The sequence below is a fragment of the Ranitomeya variabilis genome, chromosome 1, assembly GCF_051348905.1.
Source record: "Ranitomeya variabilis isolate aRanVar5 chromosome 1, aRanVar5.hap1, whole genome shotgun sequence".
NCBI classification, from domain to species: Eukaryota; Metazoa; Chordata; class Amphibia; order Anura; family Dendrobatidae; genus Ranitomeya; species Ranitomeya variabilis.
This window is the reverse complement of record NC_135232.1, coordinates 603,099,731-603,122,531: the sequence shown is the minus strand read 5'-3', so window position 1 is coordinate 603,122,531 and position 22,801 is coordinate 603,099,731. Positions and strand designations below refer to the sequence as shown.

The following is a 22,801-nucleotide window of genomic DNA, read 5'->3' as shown; positions in this document are numbered from 1 at the left end:
GTCAGTCACCCCTCGTCTCTAATTACAAACGAAATAGAGGAAATAATTATTTTAGCTGTCAAACCAGGTGCGTACGCCACACTAAAATGACTTTCACAACAAGGTTTTTCCCTTTTATTAAATTCGCCCATCTGGGTGCACAAAGAGATGCTTCCCGATAATCATGTTTAACAAGCAAGCCTTGTCTACTGTGGAGTAAGACTGCAGTAATATGCATGCCACAAGGGACGCAGATTAAATAAAGAATAAAGAATAAATATTTTACAAAAATAAAATATATTTCTTTTAAAGGGCAACTCCACCCAACACATATTTCTGTATGGATATGTTAGGGACAGATTCGGACTGGCCCACAGGAGAACAGGAGAATCCCCAAGTAGGCCCCTGTGTCTAGGAGTGCTAATGATTAGTGTTATTACTCTTGATTCCTAATTTGCAGAAAAAGGTATAATCTAATCATTCATTAAAGGGATTCTGTCACCTGAATTTGGCGGGACCAGTTTTGGGTCATATGGGCGGGGTTTTCTTTGTTTTGATTCACCCTTTCCTTACCCGCTGCGCAGGCGTTTACTCCGGAGGACAGAGAATGAACTTCAATCCAATATTGCGGCCAGCATGCAGCCAGCAGGTAAGGAAAGGGTGAATCAAACACCCGAAAACCCCGCCCATATGACCCAAAACTGGTCCCACCAAATTCAGGTGACAGGTTCCCTTTAACCCATTTCATGACTGGAGGTATTTTTGGTTTTACATTTTCGTTTTTCGCTCCCCTTCTTCCCAGAGCCATAACTTTTTTATTTTTCCGTCAATATTGGCCATGTGATGGCTTGCTTTTTGCGAGACGAGTTGTACTTTTGAGTGGCACCATTGCTTTTAACATGTCATGTCCTGGAAAACGGAAAAAAAATTCAAAGTGCAGTGAAATTGTAAAAAAAGTGCAATCCCACAGTTGTTTTTTGTTTTGCTTTTTTATTAGGTTCATTAAATGCTAAAACTGACCTGCCATTATGATTCTCCAGGTCATTACGAGTTCATAGACACCAAACATGTCTAAGTTCTTTTTTATCTAAGTGGTGAAAAATAATTCCAAACTTTGTAAAAAAAAATTGTGCCATTTTCCGATACCCAAAGCTTCTCCATTGATCTGGGGTCAGGTGAGGGCTTATTTTTTGTGTGCCGAGCTGACGTTTTTATTGATACCTTTTTGGTGCAGATACGATATTTTGATTTTAATGCAATGTTGCGGCGACCACAAAAACATAATTCTGGCGTTTTTACTTTTTTTCTCGCTATGCCGTTTAGCGATCAGGTTAAGCCTTTTTGTTTTATTGACAGATTGGGCGATTCAGAAAGCGGCGATACCAAATATGTGTAATTTGATTTTTTTTTTATTGTTTTATTTTGAATGAAGCAAAAGGGGGGATATTTGAACTTTTATAATTTTTTTCTATTTTTAAAAACATTTTTTTTCACTTTTGGCATGCTTCAATAGTCTCCATGGGAGAATAGAAACTGCCATAACCCTATCGGCTCTGGTACACACATGCGATGATCAGATCGCCTGCATGTAGCAGAATACCTCACTTGCTATGAGCGCCAACCACCGGGTGGCGCTCATAGCAATCTGGCAGTGACAACCATAGAGGTCTCCAGGAGACCTCTGGTTGTCAGGCCAACCCATCGGTGACCCACGATCACGTAACAGGTCACTGATGGGTGGATTTCAGGCATGCTTGCCGGGAAATGCATGTTAAATGCCTCTGTCAGCGTTTGACAGCGGCATTTAACGGGATAACAGCCGCAGGAGGATCACGATTCCTCCTGCGGCTGTTAGCAGCACATGGCAGCGGATCAGATCAGCTGTCATGTCCCGGAAAAGGTGCACCAAACAAGGGGGAGGCCTCCAATGACGGATAGATCCGTCATTGGTCGCTAAGGGGTTAAACAAGTTAGCCAAATTAATATTACATAGAAGCCAAAGTAAACTTGTGTACTAGGGTCAGTTTATTTTTGCATGTATCTGAACAGTGGGCACCAAGAATCAATGTCACTGGTGGGCCTTTACCAACCTAGTCCGACACTGGTAAGGGATCACCATATGAATATACTCAGATCTTAGATTTTATAGAATACCAATTGAAAATGCTTTGTGCTTGGTAACGATACTCAAGACCTTTAGCTCTGCAACAAAAGGTTGCTTTTGAACATCTTCTGAAGTGGGCAGGGCTTCCTCTTGAGCTAAAAGTTCTTCTTAGATTACAAAATATTACCTATAGCTGGATCATTATTAACCCCTCTGTCCCCAATAGCAAGCCCTGACCACTAACAAAAAGCAGTGACTACAAGCCCTATCTAGTAGGAAATTGGAACACTCTGGTTTCTAAAAGAAAGGGAGGGGCTGAAGGGCACCTGGTGGGTACATGGTACCTATCATCTCAGCTACTAATGCCCCGATATAGTAGAAAACAGTTCTTGTATGATATTTGCTCTAGGTAAAACTGTTACATGATATACTAATGATCAAAACCTAAGGGGCAAGGCATGGCATAGGATTTCTCCTTTCAGAGTGATGATCCGCCCATGTAGAACATGTTTGCCAATTTTTGTGGATGAGAGAAAAGTAAAAAAATGGACACGTTGAGCACAGATGAAAAATAATGCTCCAGGCACAACTGTTACATGATATACTAATGTACAGATAGGATTTCAACTTTTAATATCATGCACCCACAGATCTTTTTTGAAAATTTTAGTGGTTGCCTATGTGTGAGGAAAGTAAAAAAAAGGAGTACATCAAGCGGGGGTGCAATAATTTTCATAACCACTCCTCATTTGAGGCCATGCCCTCCATACTTTATTTCCTGCTCCTTGTTTGGACAGAGTAGTTCATGCACAAGACGCCTTCCTTTACCAGAGGTTTAATTACCAACAATGAGATTTTTCTTGGAATCGATTGCCTTCAAATAAAAACTCGAGGCAATACTGATTCCCTGAATAAAGTATAGTGTAAATTCTGAGGGGGCAGAATAGGACAGGATTTCCTATTTCAGTGTTATGCTCCTCCCCCGAGGAACATATTTACCAATTTCTTTTTTTCTTGGCTGTGCAAAAAGTTTAAAATGGAGCACATTGAGCACACGTGAAACATTTTAATACCCACATCTCTTTTTAAAGCACTGGTTTCACGCACAAGACCCACCAGAAGTGCGCCAAAAAACATTTTCCAAGCCTTTACTGAGTCCCTGATTTGCCTGCTTTTTCCAGGAGCCTCCTGGATTTTCCTGCCCTGCACTGGGCATAATACAGAATACACCTTTAATACACCATCATAAATATATTTTCTGGTAGAAATCTGATCTATGGTTGCCGCGTAGGATAATATTCTACTACTTAACCCTGCGAGCTCAGTCATATTTCACGTTGAGGGCCTTATAATGAGGCCGGTATTCATGGTGATGTCAGTAGACGGTGACAAATCAGTACGTGTAGGTCCATGCATGACAAGGCCTCCCATGAGTGCATCGCCCACTTGTGATAATAATCCCGGCCGCCGTCCACATGCTGCCGCTGCCAGGAACATGATGTAGTGTTATCTTGGCTGCCTCTTAATTATGCTAATAAGCTGTAATTCAGGCTGAGATGTGAGATTGAAGTGTCACAGCGAGAAAAATGTGAGAGGGCTGCCGGGGCACAATATGACAGCAAACCCAATATGTTATGGATATACACTCCTCAATGTTGAGATTGAAACCACCAAGAAGGAAAAAGTTTTCACCTTTTGCATTTACAGGCTCTTTGTGTCCCTGCACATTGCTAGCTGTAGGATGAGGTAACTGAGGGTCCATCAGTGAGTTCTTTCTTGGTTGTTTTATGACCATAGACCACATCAAAAGGTGAGCTATAGTTTCATGTGATTATAAAACTAAGGCCGGAGTCACACTAGCGATTTTAAAATCAGTCCGATTTTGATGCAGGAGAGTCAGACGAGTGCAATGAAAGTGTCATGCGAGTGTCATGCGTTTTCTATGCAAGCACAATCCAATTTTTCACACCTAGCATCCGATGTACATCAGAATGCAGTGCGATTGCTATTCGACTGCAATGCGATTTTAACATGAGCTTTTACATACAGCAATTCTCTGTCATTTACACATCGTTTTCTAATGAAATATTCTTCAAAACACACATATATATGTATATACAGTATATATATATGTACACATATACTGTATATATATATATATATATATATATATATATATATATATATATATATATATATATATATATATATATATATATATATATATATATATATATTAGATAGATTAAAAGCCGGCAATTCATATGCGGGTACAGTATAATCACACTGACAGGTTAGAACAGAATAGATAGAATAGATCTATACACATAGAATACATACTATATATATATATATACACATGTCAGTAACACATATATATATATATTTATATATGTATTTATATTGCACAGAAATCACTACAGGAGCCGACAGGATAGAAGAGATGGATTACATACAGTAAATAAATATAGAATAGGTAGATATATAGATGTCACTGACAAATACAATTAGTACAGTGTGTGCAAATTTCTGGATATGTATTTAATTAACAAAAGATTATTTTACGGAAAAAATTGGTGTGGGCTCCTCGCAACCAGCAGTGGGAAAGCCAGTGACTGGGGGCAGATGTTTATAGCCTGGGAAGGGGGTAATACCCATGGACCTTCCCAGGCTATTAATACCAGATCACAGCTGTATACTTAGCCTCTACTGGCTATTAAAATGGGGACCCCCCAAAAAATGATGTGGGGTCCCCCTATAATTAATAACCAGCAAAGGCTATGCAGACAGCTGTGGGCTGATATTAATAGCCTAGGAAGGGGCCATGGATATTGCCGTAATCCATATCTGGGGTATATACAGTTTGCAACCGGGATGCGACCGCCCCAGCTGCAAACTACTGGTGAATGAATGAGATGCTGACAGTGCAGCTTCAGTGATTAGCGGTGCCGTCACTGATGCTGTGCTGACTCACAGCCTGACCTGCGCTGAACTCTGGAGCATGGGAAAAAAGCCAGTTCCTTTTCCCACGCTCCAGAGTTCAGCGCAGGTCAGGCTGAGAGGGAGTGCAGCTTCAGTGACGCACCGCTAGTCACAGAAGCTGCGCTGGCAGCATCTCCTCATTCACCAGTGGTTTTCAGCCGGGACGGGCGCATCTTGGCACCGCCCTGGTTGAAAACTGTGTATACCCCAGATATGGATTACGGCGTGGTACACAACTACGGACAGGTATGGGTATATTGTTGGTTTATTATTTTACTGTTATTACAGGAGATCGAGGGCATCACATGGATTAGCTGGATAATAAAGATGAAAAACTGTGTTTAGTCTAATTGACACCTCTCCATTACTAAACCAGGCTTGATGTCACTTTACAATACAAAGGTAACATTAGCCCCACAACTATTACCCCACTTGCCACTGCTACAGGGCAAGTGGGATGAGCGAGGCTAAGTGCCAAAATTGGCACATCTTAGAGATGCGCCTTTTCTGGGGCGGCTGCGTGCTGATGTTTTTAGCCAGGAGGGGGGCCAATATCCATGGCCACTCGCATGGTACAATTGCTGTGCGATTTGTTATCACACCCATTGACTTCTATTGCAGGATGCGATCCGATTTTTCGTGACAATCGCAGCATGCTGCAAATTTTTTCCAGTCCGATCATGATCCGATCCGAGCTGGAAAAAAAACGCACAGGAACACACCATCATAGATTAACATTGGTCCGAATTCAATCCCATTTTCTATCAGATTGAATTTGTCCGATTTCATTGCAAGTGGGCATGAGCCCTAAGAAGTGCATTAAAAGAGTTTGAAAATCCTGGCTAGAACAAGCTTGCTGATGGATCCTCAGTTAACTCATTCTGCAGCCAGCGATGCACGGGAAAATTAAGTGCTTGCAAAAAGCAAAAAAGTACAACATTTTTAGCTAACATGCGGGTTTGGATCTGTTCCTCTCTGTGACAGGATCCTTACAAATAGGGTACAGTATGCATTGTGTATGTTTGTGGATCCAGGTTGTGCATCACTATAGAAGCCGTTTCCATGACAATTCTTAGTGATGGCTCCCTCCCCCAATTGATGAACTTGAAATGGTCCTTTGTTGTGCAGAGAGGCAGAGATGGCGTATATATTCCCTGTATACAAAGAGTCTATTCTGACAAGTATCAATCTATTGTTACACCGAACGGGCCGATACATCAATACAGGCCACACGGACCTCACATGTACACCGTGCAGAGCAAGGGCGCATCACACCACGTGGCTACTGGTGTCCCTGTGTAGATACATTACATTACTGATCCTGTACTGATCGTTAGTTACATCCTGTACTATACCCCAGAGCTGCACTCACTATTTTGCTGGTGAAGTCACTGTGTACATACATTACATTACTGATCCTGTAATGATCGTTAGTTACATCCTGTATTACAGGTCCTTCTCAAAAAATTAGCATATAGTGATAAATTTCATTATTTACCATAATGTAATGATTACAATTAAACTTTCATGTATTATAGATTCATTATCCACCAACTGAAATTTGTCAGGTCTTTTATTGTTTTAATACTGATGATTTTGGCCTACAACTCCAGATAACCCAAAAAACCTGTCTCAATAAATTAGCATATCAAGAAAAGGTTCTCTAAATGACCTATTACCCTAATCTTCTGAATCAACTAATTAACTCTAAACACATGCAAAAGATACCTGAGGCTTTTAAAAACTCCCTGCCTGGTTCATTACTCAAAACCCCCATCATGGGTAAGACTAGCGACCTGACAGATGTCAAGAAGGCCATCATTGACACCCTCAAGCAAGAGGGTAAGACCCAGAAAGAAATTTCTCAACAAATAGGCTGTTCCCAGAGTGCTGTATCAAGGCACCTCAATGGTAAGTCTGTTGGAAGGAAACAATGTGGCAGAAAACGCTGTACAACGAGAAGAGGTGACCGGACCCTGAGGAAGATTGTGGAGAAGGACCGATTCCAGACGTTGGGGAACCTGAGGAAGCAGTGGACTGAGTCTGGTGTGGAAAGGCGTGTGCAGGAAATGGGCTACAGGTGCCGCATTCCCCAGGTAAAGCCACTTTTGAACCATAAACAGCGGCAGAAGCGCCTGACCTGGGCTACAGAGAAGCAGCACTGGACTGTTGCTAAGTGGTCCCAAGTACTTTTTTCTGATGAAAGCAAATTTTGCATGTCATTCGGAAATCAAGGTGCCAGAGTCTGGAGGAAGACTGGGGAGAAGGAAATGCCAAAATGCCTGAAGTCCAGTGTCAAGTACCCACAGTCAGTGATGGTGTGGGGTGCCATGTCAGCTGCTGGTGTTGGTCCACTGTGTTTCATCAAGGGCAGGGTCAATGCAGCTAGCTATCAGGAGATTTTGGAGCACTTCATGCTTCCATCGGCTGAAATGCTTTATGGAGATGAAGATTTCATTTTTCAGCACGACCTGGCACCTGCTCACAGTGCCAAAACCACTGGTAAATGGTTTACTGACCATGGTATTACTGTGCTCAATTGGCCAGCCAACTCTCCTAACCTGAACCCCATAGAGAATCTGTGGGATATTGTGAAGAGAAAGTTGAGAGACGCAAGACCCAACACTCTGGATGAGCTTAAGGCCGCTATTGAAGCATCCTGGGCCTCCATAACATCTCAGCAGTGTCACAGGCTGATTGCCTCCATGCCACGCCGCATTGAAGCAGTCATTTCTGCCAAAGGATTCCCGACAAAGTATTGAGTGCATAACTGAACATTATTATTTGATGTTTTTTTTGTTTGTTATTAAAAAACACTTTTATTTGATTGGACGGGTGAAATATGCTAATTTATTGAGACAGGTTTTTTGGGTTATCAGGAGTTGTAGGCCAAAATCATCAGTATTAAAACAATAAAAGACCTGACAAATTTCAGTGGGTGGATAATGAATCTATAATATATGAAAGTTTAATTGTAATCATTACATTATGGTAAATAATGAAATTTAACACTATATGCTAATTTTTTGAGAAGGACCTGTATATCCCAGAGCTGCACTCACTATTCTGCTGCTGCAGTCACTGTGTACATACATTACATTACTGATCCTGTACTGATCCTGAGTTACATCCTGTATTATACTCCAGAGCTGCACTCACTATTCTGCTGGTGAAGTCACTGTGTATATACATTACATTACTGATCCTGTACTGATCCTGAGTTACATCCTGTATTATACTCCAGAGCTGCACTCACTTTTCTGCTGGTGCAGTCACTGTGTATATACATTACATTACTGATCCTGTACTGATCCTGAGTTACATCCTGTATTATACTCCAGAGCTGCACTCACTATTCTGCTGGTGCAGTCACTGTGTATATGCATAACATTACTGATCCTGTACTGATCCTGAGTTACATCCTGTATTATACCCCAGAGCTGCACTCACTATTCTGCTAGTGCAGTCACTGTGTACATACATTACATTACTGATCCTGAGTTGCCACCTGTATTATACTCCAGAGCTGCACTCACTATTCTGCAGGTGCAGTCACTGTGTATATACATTACATTACTTATCCTGTACTGATCCTAAATATCCAGTATTATACTCCAGAGCTGCATTCACTATTCTGCTGGTGCAGTCACTAAGTGCATACATTACACTACTGATCCTGTACTGATCCTGAGTTACATCCTGTATTATACCCCAGAGCTTCACTCACTATTCTGATGGTGCAGTCACTGTGTACACACACACACGTGGTCAAAATTGTTGGTACCCCTCGTTTAATGACAGAAAAGCCCACAATGGTCACAGAAATAACTTGAATCTGACAAAAGTATTAATAAATGAAAAATCTATGAAAATGAACAAATGAATGTCAGACATTGCTTTTCAACCATGCTTCCACAGAATAAAAAAAAAATAAAACTCATGAAACAGGCCTGGACAGAAATGATGGTACCCTTAACTTAATATTTTGTTGCACAACCTTTTGAGGCAATCACTGCAAACAAATGATTCCTGTAACTGTCAATGAGACTTCTGCACCTCTCGACAGGTATTTTGGCCCACTCCCCAAGATCAATCTGCTCCAGTTGTCTCGTGTTTGAAGGTTGCCTTTTCCAGACGGCATGTTTCAGCTCTTTCCAAAGATGCTCAATAGGATTTAGGTCAGGGCTCATAGAAGGCCACTTCAGAATAGTCCAATGTTTTCCTCTTAGCCATTCTTGAGTGTTTTTAGCTGTGTGTTTTGAGTCATTATCCTGTTGCAAGACCCATGACCTGTGACTGAGACCAAGCTTTCTGACACTGGGCAGCACATTTCTCTCTAGAATCCCTTGATAGTCTTGAGATTTCATTGTACTGTGCACAGATTCTAGACACACTGTGCCAGATGCAGCAAAGCAGCCCCAGAACATAACAGAGCCTCCTCCATGTTTCACAGTAGGGACAGTGTTCTTTTCTTGATATGCTTCATTTGTCGCTCTGTGAACACAGAGCTGATGTGCCTTGCCAAAAAGTTCCATTTTTGTCTCATCTGTCTATAGGACATTCTCCCAGAAGCTTTTTGGCTTGTCAACATGCAGTTTGGCAAATTCCAGTCTGGCTTTTTTATGATTTTTTTTCAACAATGGTTTCCTCCTTGGTCATCTCCCATGAAGTCCACTTTGGCTCCTACAACGACAGATGCGATCTGACACTGATGTTCCTTGAGCTTAAAGTTCACCTTTAATCTGTGTAGATGTTTTTCTGGGCTTTTTTGTAACCATTCGTATTATCCATCTCTTTAATTTGTCATCAATTTTCCTCCTGCGGCCACATCCAGGGAGGTTGGCTACAGTCCCATGGATCTTAAATTTCTGAATAATATGTGCAACTGTAGTCACAGGAACATCAAGCTGCTTGGAGATGGTCTTATAACTTTTACCTTTAACATGTTTGCCTATAATTTTCTTTCTAATCTCCTCAGACAACTCTTTCCTGCACTTCCTTTGGTCCATGTTGAGTGTGATACACACCATGTCACCAAACAGCACAGTGAGTATCTGTAGCCCTATATACAGGCCCACTCACTGATTCCAAGATTGTAGACACCTCTGATGCTAGTTAGTGGACACACCGTGATTTAACATGTCCCTTTTATCAAATTATTTTCAGGGGTACCATCATTTCTGTCCAGTTCTATTTATTATTACTTTTCTCAGATTCAAGCTATTTCTTTGACCATTGTGAGTTTTTCTGTCATTAAACGAGGGGTACCAACAATTTTGACCACGTGTGTACATTACATTACTGATCCTGTACTGATCCTGAGTAACATCCTATATTATACTCCAGAGCTGCACTCACTATTCTGCTGGTGCAGTCACTGTGTACATACATTACATTACTGATCCTGTACTGATCCCGAGTTACCACCTGTATTATACCCTAGAGCTGCACTCACTATTCTGCTGGTGCAGTCACCATACATTACATCACTGATCCTGTACAAATCTTGAGTTGTAGCCTGTATTATACTCCAGAGCTGCACTCACTATTTTGCTGGTGGAGTCACTGTGTACATACATTACATTACTGATCCTGTACTGATCCTGAGTTACATCCAGTATTATACTCCAGAGCAGCACTCACTATTCTGCTGGTGCAGTCACTGTGTATATACATTACTGATCCTGTACTGATCCTGAATTACCTCCTGCATTATACCCCAGAGCTGCACTCACTATTCTGCTGGTGCAGTCACTGTGTACATACATTGCATTACTTTTCCTACACTGATCCTGAGTTACATCTTGTATTATACTCCAGAGCTGCACTCACTATTCTGTTGTGTACATATATTTCATTAGTTGGTCATGGTTTCCGTTATTTCCTTCTACATACATTACGAGGACAGGTCCTGTGGCCCCTCGTTAGACACAAGGACAATATATTGAGTCCCTGGGAGAAACTCATCTCTTCAGTGAGCGCTTGAAGAGGGTTCCTAACCTCTACATGACAACTCTCAAGATGTTGGCAGGGAGTAGTCAGGTCGGCTAGAGGTGTACTTGGGCTTTTCATGTCCGTGCCAGGCCCTTCTCTTGGAGCATTATGCCATTCGACCGCTAATGAAGAAATGTTTGATCAGAGAGGTTAACGGCGTCTGCTCTGTTTGTTCTTCATTCCGACAAAACATCGTGTTCTCGGTGTGGCTCTGAGCACCCCCAGCCCCCCGGTATAATCAGAATAGGGGTCTCTATGGCAACCAGGCGCTTCACTTTTAAATTTAATTGGACTTAGTGTTTAATGTCTGTAACCCGCTCCTTCTGTAGGATTGTTTACCAGGGAAAAAATGATCTGCCTTCTTCTACAGCATAAATGAGAAAGATGAAAGTGTGCCTCACGCCACTCGCACAGGAGAAGGAGCCATTTTGTGGAATGTAATCGTACATTAGGTGTAGCTGGTAGTGTTGGGGTTCATTCAAGAGAGCCAAAGTGGGAGTAGAACAAAATGTCCACCTCTATCATGTGTGGGAGACAAAATGTCCGCCTCTATCATGTGTGGGAGATAAAATGTCCACCTCTATCATGTGGGAGATAAAATGTCCACCTCTATCATGTGTGGGAGATAAAATGTCCACCTCTATTGTGTCTATTGCAAAACAATGGGGAGACAAAGAGCGCAATAGGGTCTTATCCACGTTACACAGAGGAGAATATACACCAAATTTGCTCACCTGATTAGGATGAGATTAGAGCATGTAGATAGCGGCTGCTGCAGATCCACAGGTCTTCACCGACCAGAGAAAATAATGTCTTCAAAGGGAGATTTGTAGTTAAAATTCTGCGCTGCCGCTAAGATGAATTTCAGGAGAGTATAGATGATTCACAGTGATTTTATTCAACGCGTTTCAGGGCTCTCATGCCCCCTTCATCAGGAAATACCTGATGAAGGGGGCATGAGACCCCTGAAACGCGTTGAATAAAACCACTGTGAATCAACTATACTCTCCTGAAATTCATCTTAGCGGCAGCGCAGAATTTTAACTACAAATCTCCCTTTGAAGACACCTCTATTGTGTGGGAGATAAAATGTCCACCTCTATTGTGAGGGAGATAAAATGTCCACCTCTATCATGTGTGGGAGATAAAATGTCCTTCTTTGTCATGTGTGGGAGACAAAATGTCTGCCTCTATCATGTGTGTGAGATAAAATGTCCCCCCTATCATGTGTGGGGGATAAAATTTCCAGCTCTATCATATGTGAGAGCTAAAATGTCTGCCTCAATCATATGTGGGAGACAAAATGTCCATCTCTATCATATGTGGGCGATAAAATGTCTCCCTCTATCATTTGTGGGAGATAAAAGGTCCATCTATATCATGTGTGAGAGACAAAATGTCCGCCTCTATCATGCCTGGGGGATAAAATGTCCACCTCTATCATATGTGAGAGCTAAAATGTCCGCCTCTATCATTTGTGGGAGATAAAAAGTCCACCTATATCATATGTAACAGCTAAAATGACCACCAATATCATGTGTGGGAGATAAAATGTTCGTCTCCATCATGTGTGGGAGATAAAGTGTCCACCTCTATCATGTGTGGGAGATAAAATGTCTTTCTCTGTCATGTGTGGGAGATAAAATGTCCACCTATATCATGTGTGAGAGCTAAAATGACCACCTATATCATCTGTGGGAGGTAAAATGTTCATATCTATCATGTGTGGGAGATAAAATGTCCATCTCTGTCATGTGTGGGAGACAAAATGTCAGCCTCTATCATGTGTGGGAGACATAATGTCCGCCTTTGTTGTGTGTGGGAGACATAATGTCCACCTATGTCGTGTGTGGGAGATAAAATGTCCGCCTCTATCATGTGTAGGAGACAAAATGTCCATCTCTGTCATGTGTGGGAGACAAAATGTCAGCCTCTATCATGTGTGGAGGCATAATGTCCGTCTTTGTCGTGTGTGGGAGATAAAATGTCTGCCTCTATCATGTCTAAGAGATAAAATCTCCACCTCTATCATGTGTGGGAGATAAAATGTCCTTCTGTCATGTGTGGGAGACAAAATGTCCGTCTCTATCATGTGTGGGAGACAAAATGTCCGTCTCTATCATGTGTGGGAGACAAAATGTCCATCTCTATCATGTGTGGGAGATAAAATGGCCGCCTCTATTAGTGTGGAAGATAAAATGTCTGCCTTCACTGTAGGCAAAGGACAAAACAACTTCCCCTACACTTACCTCAGAACTTGAAAAATAGAAATGAAAGATTCACACTGCAAAGTGCTCTGCAGTAGTATTTCTATTGCACTACTGTATGTCACTTGCCTAACCTCGCCTAGTCCTGTATATGAGCACCCAGAGAAATATTCTCCTAGTTACGTCCATTATTTTCCCCACACAGTACAGTACCTAGCGACCCCCACACACAATATGATATCCTCACAGAACATTTACTCACACACCTTATGATGTTCCCACAGTACATCCCCCCACACCTTATGATATCCATGCAGTACATTTCACGCACAGTATGATGTCCCCAAAGTTCATTCACCCACACATGCAGTATGATGTCCCCACAGTTCATTCTTCCTCACGCACACTACGATGTCCCCTATGATGTCCCCACAGTACATTCTCCCCACACACAGTATGCTGTCCCCACAGTATATTAACTTGGGCATAGCATGATGACCCCACTGAACATTCCCCCCACACACAGTATGAAGGCCCCACAGCACATACTCACACACAAAGTATGATGTACTCACAGTACATTGCTCCACAAAAAGTATGATGTCCCCATAGTAGGTTCCCTTGCACACACAGTACGATGCTCCACTGGTACATGCCCCCACAATACATTCCTTCACACACAGTATAGTGATCCCACAGTAAATTCCCACACACAGTAAGATGTCCCCAACTACATTCCCCCACACAGTATGATGTAACCAAAGTATATTCCCCCACACACAGTATGACATTCCCACTGTAAATTATCCCTTTCACATGCAGAGTATGATGTCCCCACAGTACATTCTTCCCCATACAGAATGATGTCCTCATAATAGGTTCCACCACACACAATATGATCTCCGCACTGTCCATTCTACCCCATACAGTAGGATGTCCCCATAAAAGATTCCCCCAAACACGGTATGAAGTCCTCACACACACACACACACACACACACACACACACACACACACACACACACACACACACACACACACACACACCTGATCTTTTCTGCTTGTCACATGAGCTGGATAATCTTCAGTCTTTACCTATATAGTACAGTGGAGTAGGGATCTAATGGTTTTAGTGGCCTCTAAGTTTACGATGAATTTTAAATATTCAAACTTGATTATTGGCGCAGATTTTGCCACTTTTTTCATTGCAGGCATAGATTTTATTTCCTGGCACCCGTCTTAAAGGGTTATTCCTGTAACAAGACTTTATCACCTATCCATAGGATAAATCAGTGAGGGTCCAACCTCTCAGGCCCCAACCAGTTTGCTGGCATGGGGCAACTTTGTCCCTTGGAATTTATGAAAGATCAAACTAATGTCTACCAAGTAATTACAGTGCGTTGGGAAAGTATTTGGCCCCCTGGAACATTTCAACCTTTTCCCACATATCATGCTTCAAACATAAAGATACCAAATGTAAATTTTTGGTGAAGAATCAACAAATGGAACACAATTGTGAAGTTCAAAAAAATTTATTAGTTATTTTAAATTTTTGTGGAAATTCAAAAACTGAAAAGTGGGGTGTGCAATATTATTTGGTCCCTTTACTTTCAGTGCAGCAAACTCACTCCAGAAGCCAAGAGCCCCATGATCACTCTGGATGAACTGCAGAGATCTACCACTGAGGTGGGACAGTCTGTCCATAGGACAACAATCAGTCGTACACTGCACAAATCTGGCCTTTATGGAAGAGTGGCAAGAAGCAGTGGCGTATCCAGGGGGGGGCAGCCAGGGCATGTGCCCCGGGCGCAGCCGACAGGGGGGCACCAGCGGGCCGCCTGATGATGCGGCGGTCCAAGGAGGCTCCTCGTCCTGTACTGAGCGGTCACATGGTACCGCTCATTACAATAATGAATATGCGGCTCCACCTACCATAGGGGAGGAGCCGCATATTCATTACTGTAATGAGCGGTAATGGTGACCGCTCAGTACAGGAAGAAGCTGCCGGTGCCGGGGAAGCAGGGACTGCACTGCGTCAGGAGCAGGTGAGTATAAAGGGGAGGGGAGCGCTGCGCGATATTCACCTGCTCCCCGTTCCGGCACTGCTCCGTCTTCAGCAGTGACGCTGAGGTCAGAGGGCGTGGTAACCTAGTTAGTGCGCGCCCTCAGCCTGAACGTCAGTGCTGAAGATGGAGCGGCGGCTGGACGAGGAGCAGGTGAATATTGAAAGTGCCGGGGGCCTGAGCGATGGAGAGGTGAGTATGGGATTTTTTTTTATCGCAGCAACAGCAAATGGGGCAAGTGTCTGTATGGGGCATCTTATGGGGCCATAACATTTGTGCCGCACTATATGGGGCAAGTGTCTGTATAGAGCATCTTATGGGGCCATAACGTTTGTGCAGCACTATAATGGGGCAAGTGTGTGTATAGAGCATCTTATGGGGCCATAACGTTTGTGTAGCACTATATGGGGCAAGTGTCTGTATAGAGCATCTTATGGGGCCATAACGTTTGTGGAGCCCTATATGGGGCAAGTGTCTGTATAGAGCATCTTATGGGGCCATAACGTTTGTGGAGCACTATATGGGGCAAGTGTCTGTATAGAGCATCTTATGGGGCCATAACGTTTGTGCAGCACTATATGGGGCAAGTGTCTGTATGGAGCATCTTATGGGGCCATAACGTTTGTGGAGCCCTATATGGGGCAAGTGTCTGTATGGAGCATCTTATGGGGCCATAACGTTTGTGGAGCACTATATGGGGCAAGTGTCTGTATAGAGCATCTTATGGGGCCATAACGTTTGTGCAGCACTATATGGGGCAAGTGTCTGTATAGAGCATCTTATGGGGCCATAACGTTTGTGGAGCCCTATATGGGGCAAGTGTCTGTATAGAGCATCTTATGGGGCCATAACGTTTGTGGAGCACTATATGGGGCAAGTGTCTGTATAGAGCATCTTATGGGGCCATAACGTTTCTGCAGCACTATATGGGGCAAGTGTCTGTATAGAGCATCTTATGGGGCCATAACATTTCTGCAGCACTATATGGGGCAAATATCTTTATGGAGCATCTTATGGGGCCATAATCAACGTTTCTGCAGCACTATATTTGGCAAATGTGCCTATGGAGCATCTTATGGGGCCATTATTAACCTTTATGCAGGATTATATGGGGCTCCGGATTCAATATGGATATTCAAAAACACTTAACCTACTGATGTCTCAATTAATTTTACTTTTATTGGTATCTATTTTAACATTATGGGGACTCAGGAATGCACCTTGGCTTGGTCATACAATTTCAATAGAGTTAAGGTTCAAATGGGGGAGGGTTGGGGGGGGCGCCAAACTGATCCTTTGCCCCGGGTGTAGGAAAGGCTAGATACACCTCTGGCCAGAAGAAAGCCATTTCTCAAAGATATTCATAAAAAGTGTCATCTAAAGTTTGCAACAAGCCACCTAGGAGACACACCAAACATGTGGAAGAAGGTGCTCTGGTCAGATGAAACCAAAATCGAACTTTTTGGCAACAATGCCAAACGATATGTTTGGTGTATAGGCAACACAGCTCATCACCCTGAACACACCATCCCCACTGTCAAACATGGTGGTGGCAGCATCATGGTTTGGGCCTGCTTTTCTTCAGCAGGGACGGGGAAGATGGTTAAAATTGATGGGAAGATGGATGGAGCCAAATACAGGACCATTCTTGAAGAAAACCTGTTGGAGTCTGCAAAATACCTGAGACTGGGACGGAGATTTTGTCTTCCAACAAGACAATGATCCCAAACATAAAGCAAAATCTACAATGGAATGGTTCACAAACAAACGTATCCAGGTGTTAGAATGGCCAAGTCAAAGTCCAGACCTCAATCCAATCGAGAACCTGTGGAAAGAGCTGAAAACTGCTGTTCACAAACGATCTCCATCAAACCTCACTGAGCTCGAGCTGTTTGCTGAGGAAGAATGGGCAAGAATTTCAGTCTCTCGATGTACAAAACTGATAGAGACATACCCCAAGCGACTTGCAACTGTAATTCGCAGCAAAAGGTGGCGCAACAAAGTATTAAGTTAAAGGGGCAGAATAATATTGCACGCCCCACTTTTCAGTTTTTGAATTTCCACAAAAATGTAAAATAACCAATAAATTTCGTTCAACTTCACAATTGTGTTCCATTTGTTGTTGATTCTTCACCAAAAATTTACATTTGGTATCTTTATGTTTGAAGCACGATATGTGGGAAAAGGTTGAAAAAGGTCCAGGGGGCCGAATACTTTCGCAAGGCACTGAACTTCTGTCACTATAAAAATAGAAACCCCTGTAAAGAGAATCTTATCAAATGTAGTATTTTAAGTCCTTTTGCCCACTAGAGGGCAGGTTATGTCCTAAGTGTCAAAACTTCTAATCTAACTTTGTAAATACTGAAAAGAAAGTGAGGTTCTTTTGACACTCACCTAACTTTTTGGCTACTGCAGCATCGTGTTCAGAGTCCACCAACCCAAATCCCACGCCTTTATCTTCTAGGACTTGGGCAGCTAACTAGGGGAAAAGACAGAAAGGGAGAAAAAGAGGAAAGAAGAAAGAAAATGTTTTAGGACTGTAAAACCAGACACAGGGTTTGGTACATTATACGAGACAAATATATTTGAATTCATAGCGGAGCACAGTACTGTAAAATCAGATCTGATCACAACTATATAGAAATCATATCTAAGTCACATTAAAAAGGTTTAAATTTTGAAAAATATCAACTATAATACTGCCCCCTATTTACAACAATATAACTACTATAATACTGCCTGCTGTGTACTAGAATATAACTACAATAATATTGCCCCCTATGTACAAGAATATTACTACTATAATACTGTTTCCTATGTACAAGAATATAACTACTATAATACTGCTCCTATGTACAAGGATATAACTACTATACTACTGCTCCTATGTACAAGAATATAACTACTATATTACTGCCCCCATGTACAAGAATATAACTACTATAGTACTGCTCCCATGTACAAGAATATAACTACTATAATACTGCTCCTATGTAGAGGATTATTTATCATTAGTAGGACTAATATAAGATAAGTCTACTACTATTTTCCATTCTTTTTCTTCTATCTATAGATATACATCTTATCTTTATCTGCCTAAACTACCAGCAATACTACAGTTAGATATTAAGTATCCATACAAGATGACATCTGTTTAAATATCCTAGATGCAGCAATAGCTAGCAGCAATATCGTCAGCTATAGTACTAGCTAGGTTACAAGTTCTATCCAAACTATACTATCTGAGAGTCAAGCAGCAGATGCCTATTTCTCCCTAACTATCCTATGCACCCTTTAGATATCTTTGTTCACTCCCCTGCCATTTGTCGGGTATAATAGGGCAGAAAGGGAGAGCCGCCGACGAGCGGGGGCGCCAAAGCGCAGGTTACAGGGTACCAACCTCCGCTGTCAGGCAGGGTGAGATAGGATATATAGGGTCAGGCACCTCCCCGGGTGCCTCTGTATTTTAGTTTATTAGTGTTGGTGTTTATTCACATATTGGTATATTTTAGACATATTTAATAAAAATTGAAGTTTTATACTTACACATTAGAGTCTAGTGGTGACTACTAGCTACTATAATACCGCCCCCTATGTACAAGAATATAACTACTATAATACTGCTCCTATGTACAAGAATATAACTACTATAATTCTCCTCCCAAATGTACAAGAATATAACTACTATAATACTGCCTCCTATGTACAATAAAACTACTATAATACTGCCCCCTATGTACAAGAATATAACTACTATAATACTTCTCCAATGTACAAGAATATAACTACTATAATACTGCCTCCTATGTACAAGAATATAACTACTATAATACTGCCTCCTATGTACAAGTATATAACTACTATAATACTGCACCAATGTACAAGAATATAACTAATATAATACTGCCCATATATACAATGATATAACTACAGTACTATAATACTGCTCCCTATGTACAAGAACTACTATAATACAAATCAGAACCTGGAGAGGTAAAGTTTGGAGACCTCTACAGTAATTCCTGACCACTTTGTGAGCTCAGAGGGAACCTTCCATTCTTTAAGAATATCCAATCACTCTGCTTTATATCTTAAATTTCAGATTTCTTAGAATTCTTTTTAAATTTTCAGAATTTTTTTTAACATAGCAGATAATAGACGTGTACTACGGTAGTTGTCCTGGATTCTTGCGCCCTGTATCCGCCAGTTGATTCTTCACTTTTTTATACAGGGTAGAAATTATTTTTACAAGGCAGCCTTGTGAACTCTGTCTATCATCTGTCTTCCATGACACCTCGCTCTCGTGACGCCACCCACGTAAGAATCTATTATGTTTGGATGCAGTAAGTGAGACGAGCAGATGCTCAAAATGAGAAAAATAATTAAAAAAAATCCCATGCTCTCTGTTGTAAACAGTTGGCTACAAGAAAAGAATGGATTTGCAGTTTGTGATGCCATCTTGTGGAAGAATCGCCTATGTTTGCAGCTGTTGGCATAGGCTCGAGTAGAACATCAATAACTTCTACTCCAACCAGGTGTAATATGCAAAAGTGTAAATGAGTAGACTTGGTCCATAGCTGGGCATACTTAGGGTGGATTATAAGGGGACATCTTATTACCCCGGAAGCAACCGGTGGAAAAGAGGAATATTAGGTTGATCCCACCTATCTCCATGGCTGTTGAGAATTTTTACAGGACTTTGCCAACCATAAAAATATGATCAACCCAAAGGTCACATTTCCTCTTACAAGGATCCGGAAGGAGAGTGATGAACTTGTGTTGGGTTTCCGCTTCTTTGGTTGGGCGTGGTAGTGTGACCTAAAACCAAGGTGCCCATTTTTGAGTTATAAAATAAATACCGGAAAGGCCAAAAGTTCAGTACATACACAGACTAAGTTCCCCAGGTAGAGAAGTCCAGGGTTGGGAGGAGATAAGAGATAAGAGGTGTTCCAGGTAGAGAGGAGTATCGGATTTAGAGGTTGCACAGTCTAGAAGAAGTCATGCTGGAAGAAATCCTACACTAAGGACAATGGTTTAGTCCTGTATAAAAGTAGAGAACAGCACCGGGTGGAGAGATGGCACGGGCTACGAAAGGTCAAGGGTAGAAATGAGAAAAAGTCTAACTGGTGTCCTAGTCTAAGAGGAGTCCAAGGCTAAGAAGAGTCTCCCTGAAAGGTTTATAAACTAAAAACCCTAGAGAAAGAGGTGTCCAAGATAGAGTTAAGGCCCATGTAAAGAGAATACCAAGCCAAAAGTTTTCCTAAGCGAAGATGATCTGGAACTATAAGGAGTCCCAGGCTAAGAAAAATTCAGAACTTATAGATATCTTCGTTCTATGAGAAGTCGGCGGCTAAAAGATGTCTCTGCTAAGAGTCTTGGTATGATAGGTGGAGTCCCAGTATGATAGGTGGAGTCCCAGTTTGATAGGTAGAGTCATGGAATGATAGGTGGTGTCCCGGGATGATAGGTGGAGTCACAGAATAAGAAAAGTACTAGGATAAGAGGAGTCATGTAATGAGAAAAGTACTAGGATGAAAGGAATCATGGAATGAGAAAAGTACTAGCATAGGAGTAGTCTGGGGATAAGAAAAATACTAGGAATCATGGAGTAAGAGAAGTCCCAGACAGTGAGTATTCCTGGAGAAGGTGGTCATCGGCGATGATAGTAATGATAATGGTAAAAACCGCAAAGTGTGAACATGGCCTAAGTGTCACGTAAGTGTTCTAAGAGCCTTTGCGCGAGCCCTAATGATCATCTGTGCATGCATTCTTTCCTGATCACCCCGATCAATCATTGCCTTGTGTAAACACAACCAGTGATCAAACAACAAAATTAGATTGTCAGCAGCACATTCTCATGTAAAACGGGGATGCGCTGGCGATAATAATGGTAACTAGCGTGAAGGTTTTTACCATTTCTGCATAAACTCATGACACTGATTTACTTGCTATATTAGCACCCTGGTGGGATAAATCAAACTTAAAGGGACACGTAAATGCATTGTGCATGATCCTATTTGACTGGGACTCCCTCTCTTTCTTGTCTGATCATAACTCTTCCATTTCTGGGACTCCTCCATGTCTAGAATTATTCTCTCTGGGACTCCTTTCTTTTCTTATCTACTTTATGTTGTTAACCCCTATCCATTGAGCTCCTCTCTTTCTGGGACTCCTTTCTGCCTCAAAGTACTCCCTATCTGTGTAAGGAGGAGAGCCGACCCTGGTGTGACTTGTCTGGGATGAGTCTGGAACCATCAGTGCTGTCACCCGAGTTGCAGGAGGGGTAAGCTTAGTTCTCTGGACAGACCTTTGAACTTGAGCCCAGGGGGGCGTGAAGAATATAAAAGGAAGCTGTAGTGCATGGAGGTCGACTGTGAGTCCTCCCTTGCTGTATAGTCAGGACAAAGTAGGCCTATGCCCGAGGGGCCCACGGAGACTTACCGGAGATGATAGGCAGAGACGCCTCCCGGTATCCCTGACAGTACCGACTCCCATAACACCACTGAGCATGAGTGATTCCTCTTCTCAACCTCACCGCAGAGGGCGCATCACGAGACGGGTCAACCAGGCTGCAGACCGAATATGGCTGCCTGATATTTCTGCTCCCGCATACTGCAGCGCTGTGCCGGCGCTTAAAAGAAGGGACTGTCACCTTCTACAGCAGTTCTCCTCTTGGATCCAGGAGCCGTGACTGGACATCTCAGGACCACCGATGACATCAGGACTCAGGACCTTTTCTGGACCAGGACGACTCCGGATCCTTCAAGTGTTCAAGCCGGAACGCCTCCGCCATCATCGCAGAGACTGCTCCTCATCTACGTGAGATTGATAACTTTGATACCTTTAATCTTACCACTGTTGCCCCTAAGTATACCAAGTATAGCTTGTTCATCCTCCCCTCCATTTATCCTCTCCCTGTGTGGAGTAACGCTGTTACATTAAATCCCTCTGTTAACCCTTGTTCTGCCTCTGACCGTTACTGCATCCTGGTACCTGCTTTCATCTGAACTCCTTTATGCTTAGAAGTCCGATCTGACTTAGACTCCACTTTTGGGACTTCTCTGCTTGGGTTTCTTCTGCGCCCTGGACTCCTCTGTGCTTGAAAGTTTCTATCTAGGACTATTCTATGCCCTGGACTCCCCTCGGCTCCAGAGTCCTCTTTGTCTTGGACTACTGTCTTCACTGAGCTCCTTTTATACATGGACTCCTTTCTGCTTTAGGCTCTTTGTCTAGGAGTCTTCCCTCAGTCTGGAACGACTATGAGTTCACCTAAGAGAGTGCATGAGTCCAAGTGTATTCAGTCTCTCCCCACCCAGCCATACATAAAGCTATTCAGTCTCAGGCCATCCAGTCTGACAGCTGCAGCTTGTACTGAATAGTGTGAGATGTCTGCATCAGCAGTGAGTAGGGACACTGAGGAACTGTCAATCAGACTAGGTGGGAGGAGTTTCTACAGCTGCAAGGAGGTGGAGT

The 22,801-nt window shown here is 42.4% G+C and overlaps 1 protein-coding gene across 1 annotated transcript in view; it reads right to left on the bottom strand.

Annotated features, from left to right (window-relative positions):
- The window catches only part of CASQ1 (calsequestrin 1), a 72,833-nt gene that overhangs the window by 44,225 nt on the left and 5,807 nt on the right, over positions 1–22,801 (bottom strand). The window contains exon 2 of the mRNA XM_077259323.1: positions 17,723–17,807. Within this exon, the coding sequence (XP_077115438.1) occupies positions 17,723–17,807 (85 nt within the window). The remainder of the gene's footprint in view (positions 1–17,722; positions 17,808–22,801) is intronic.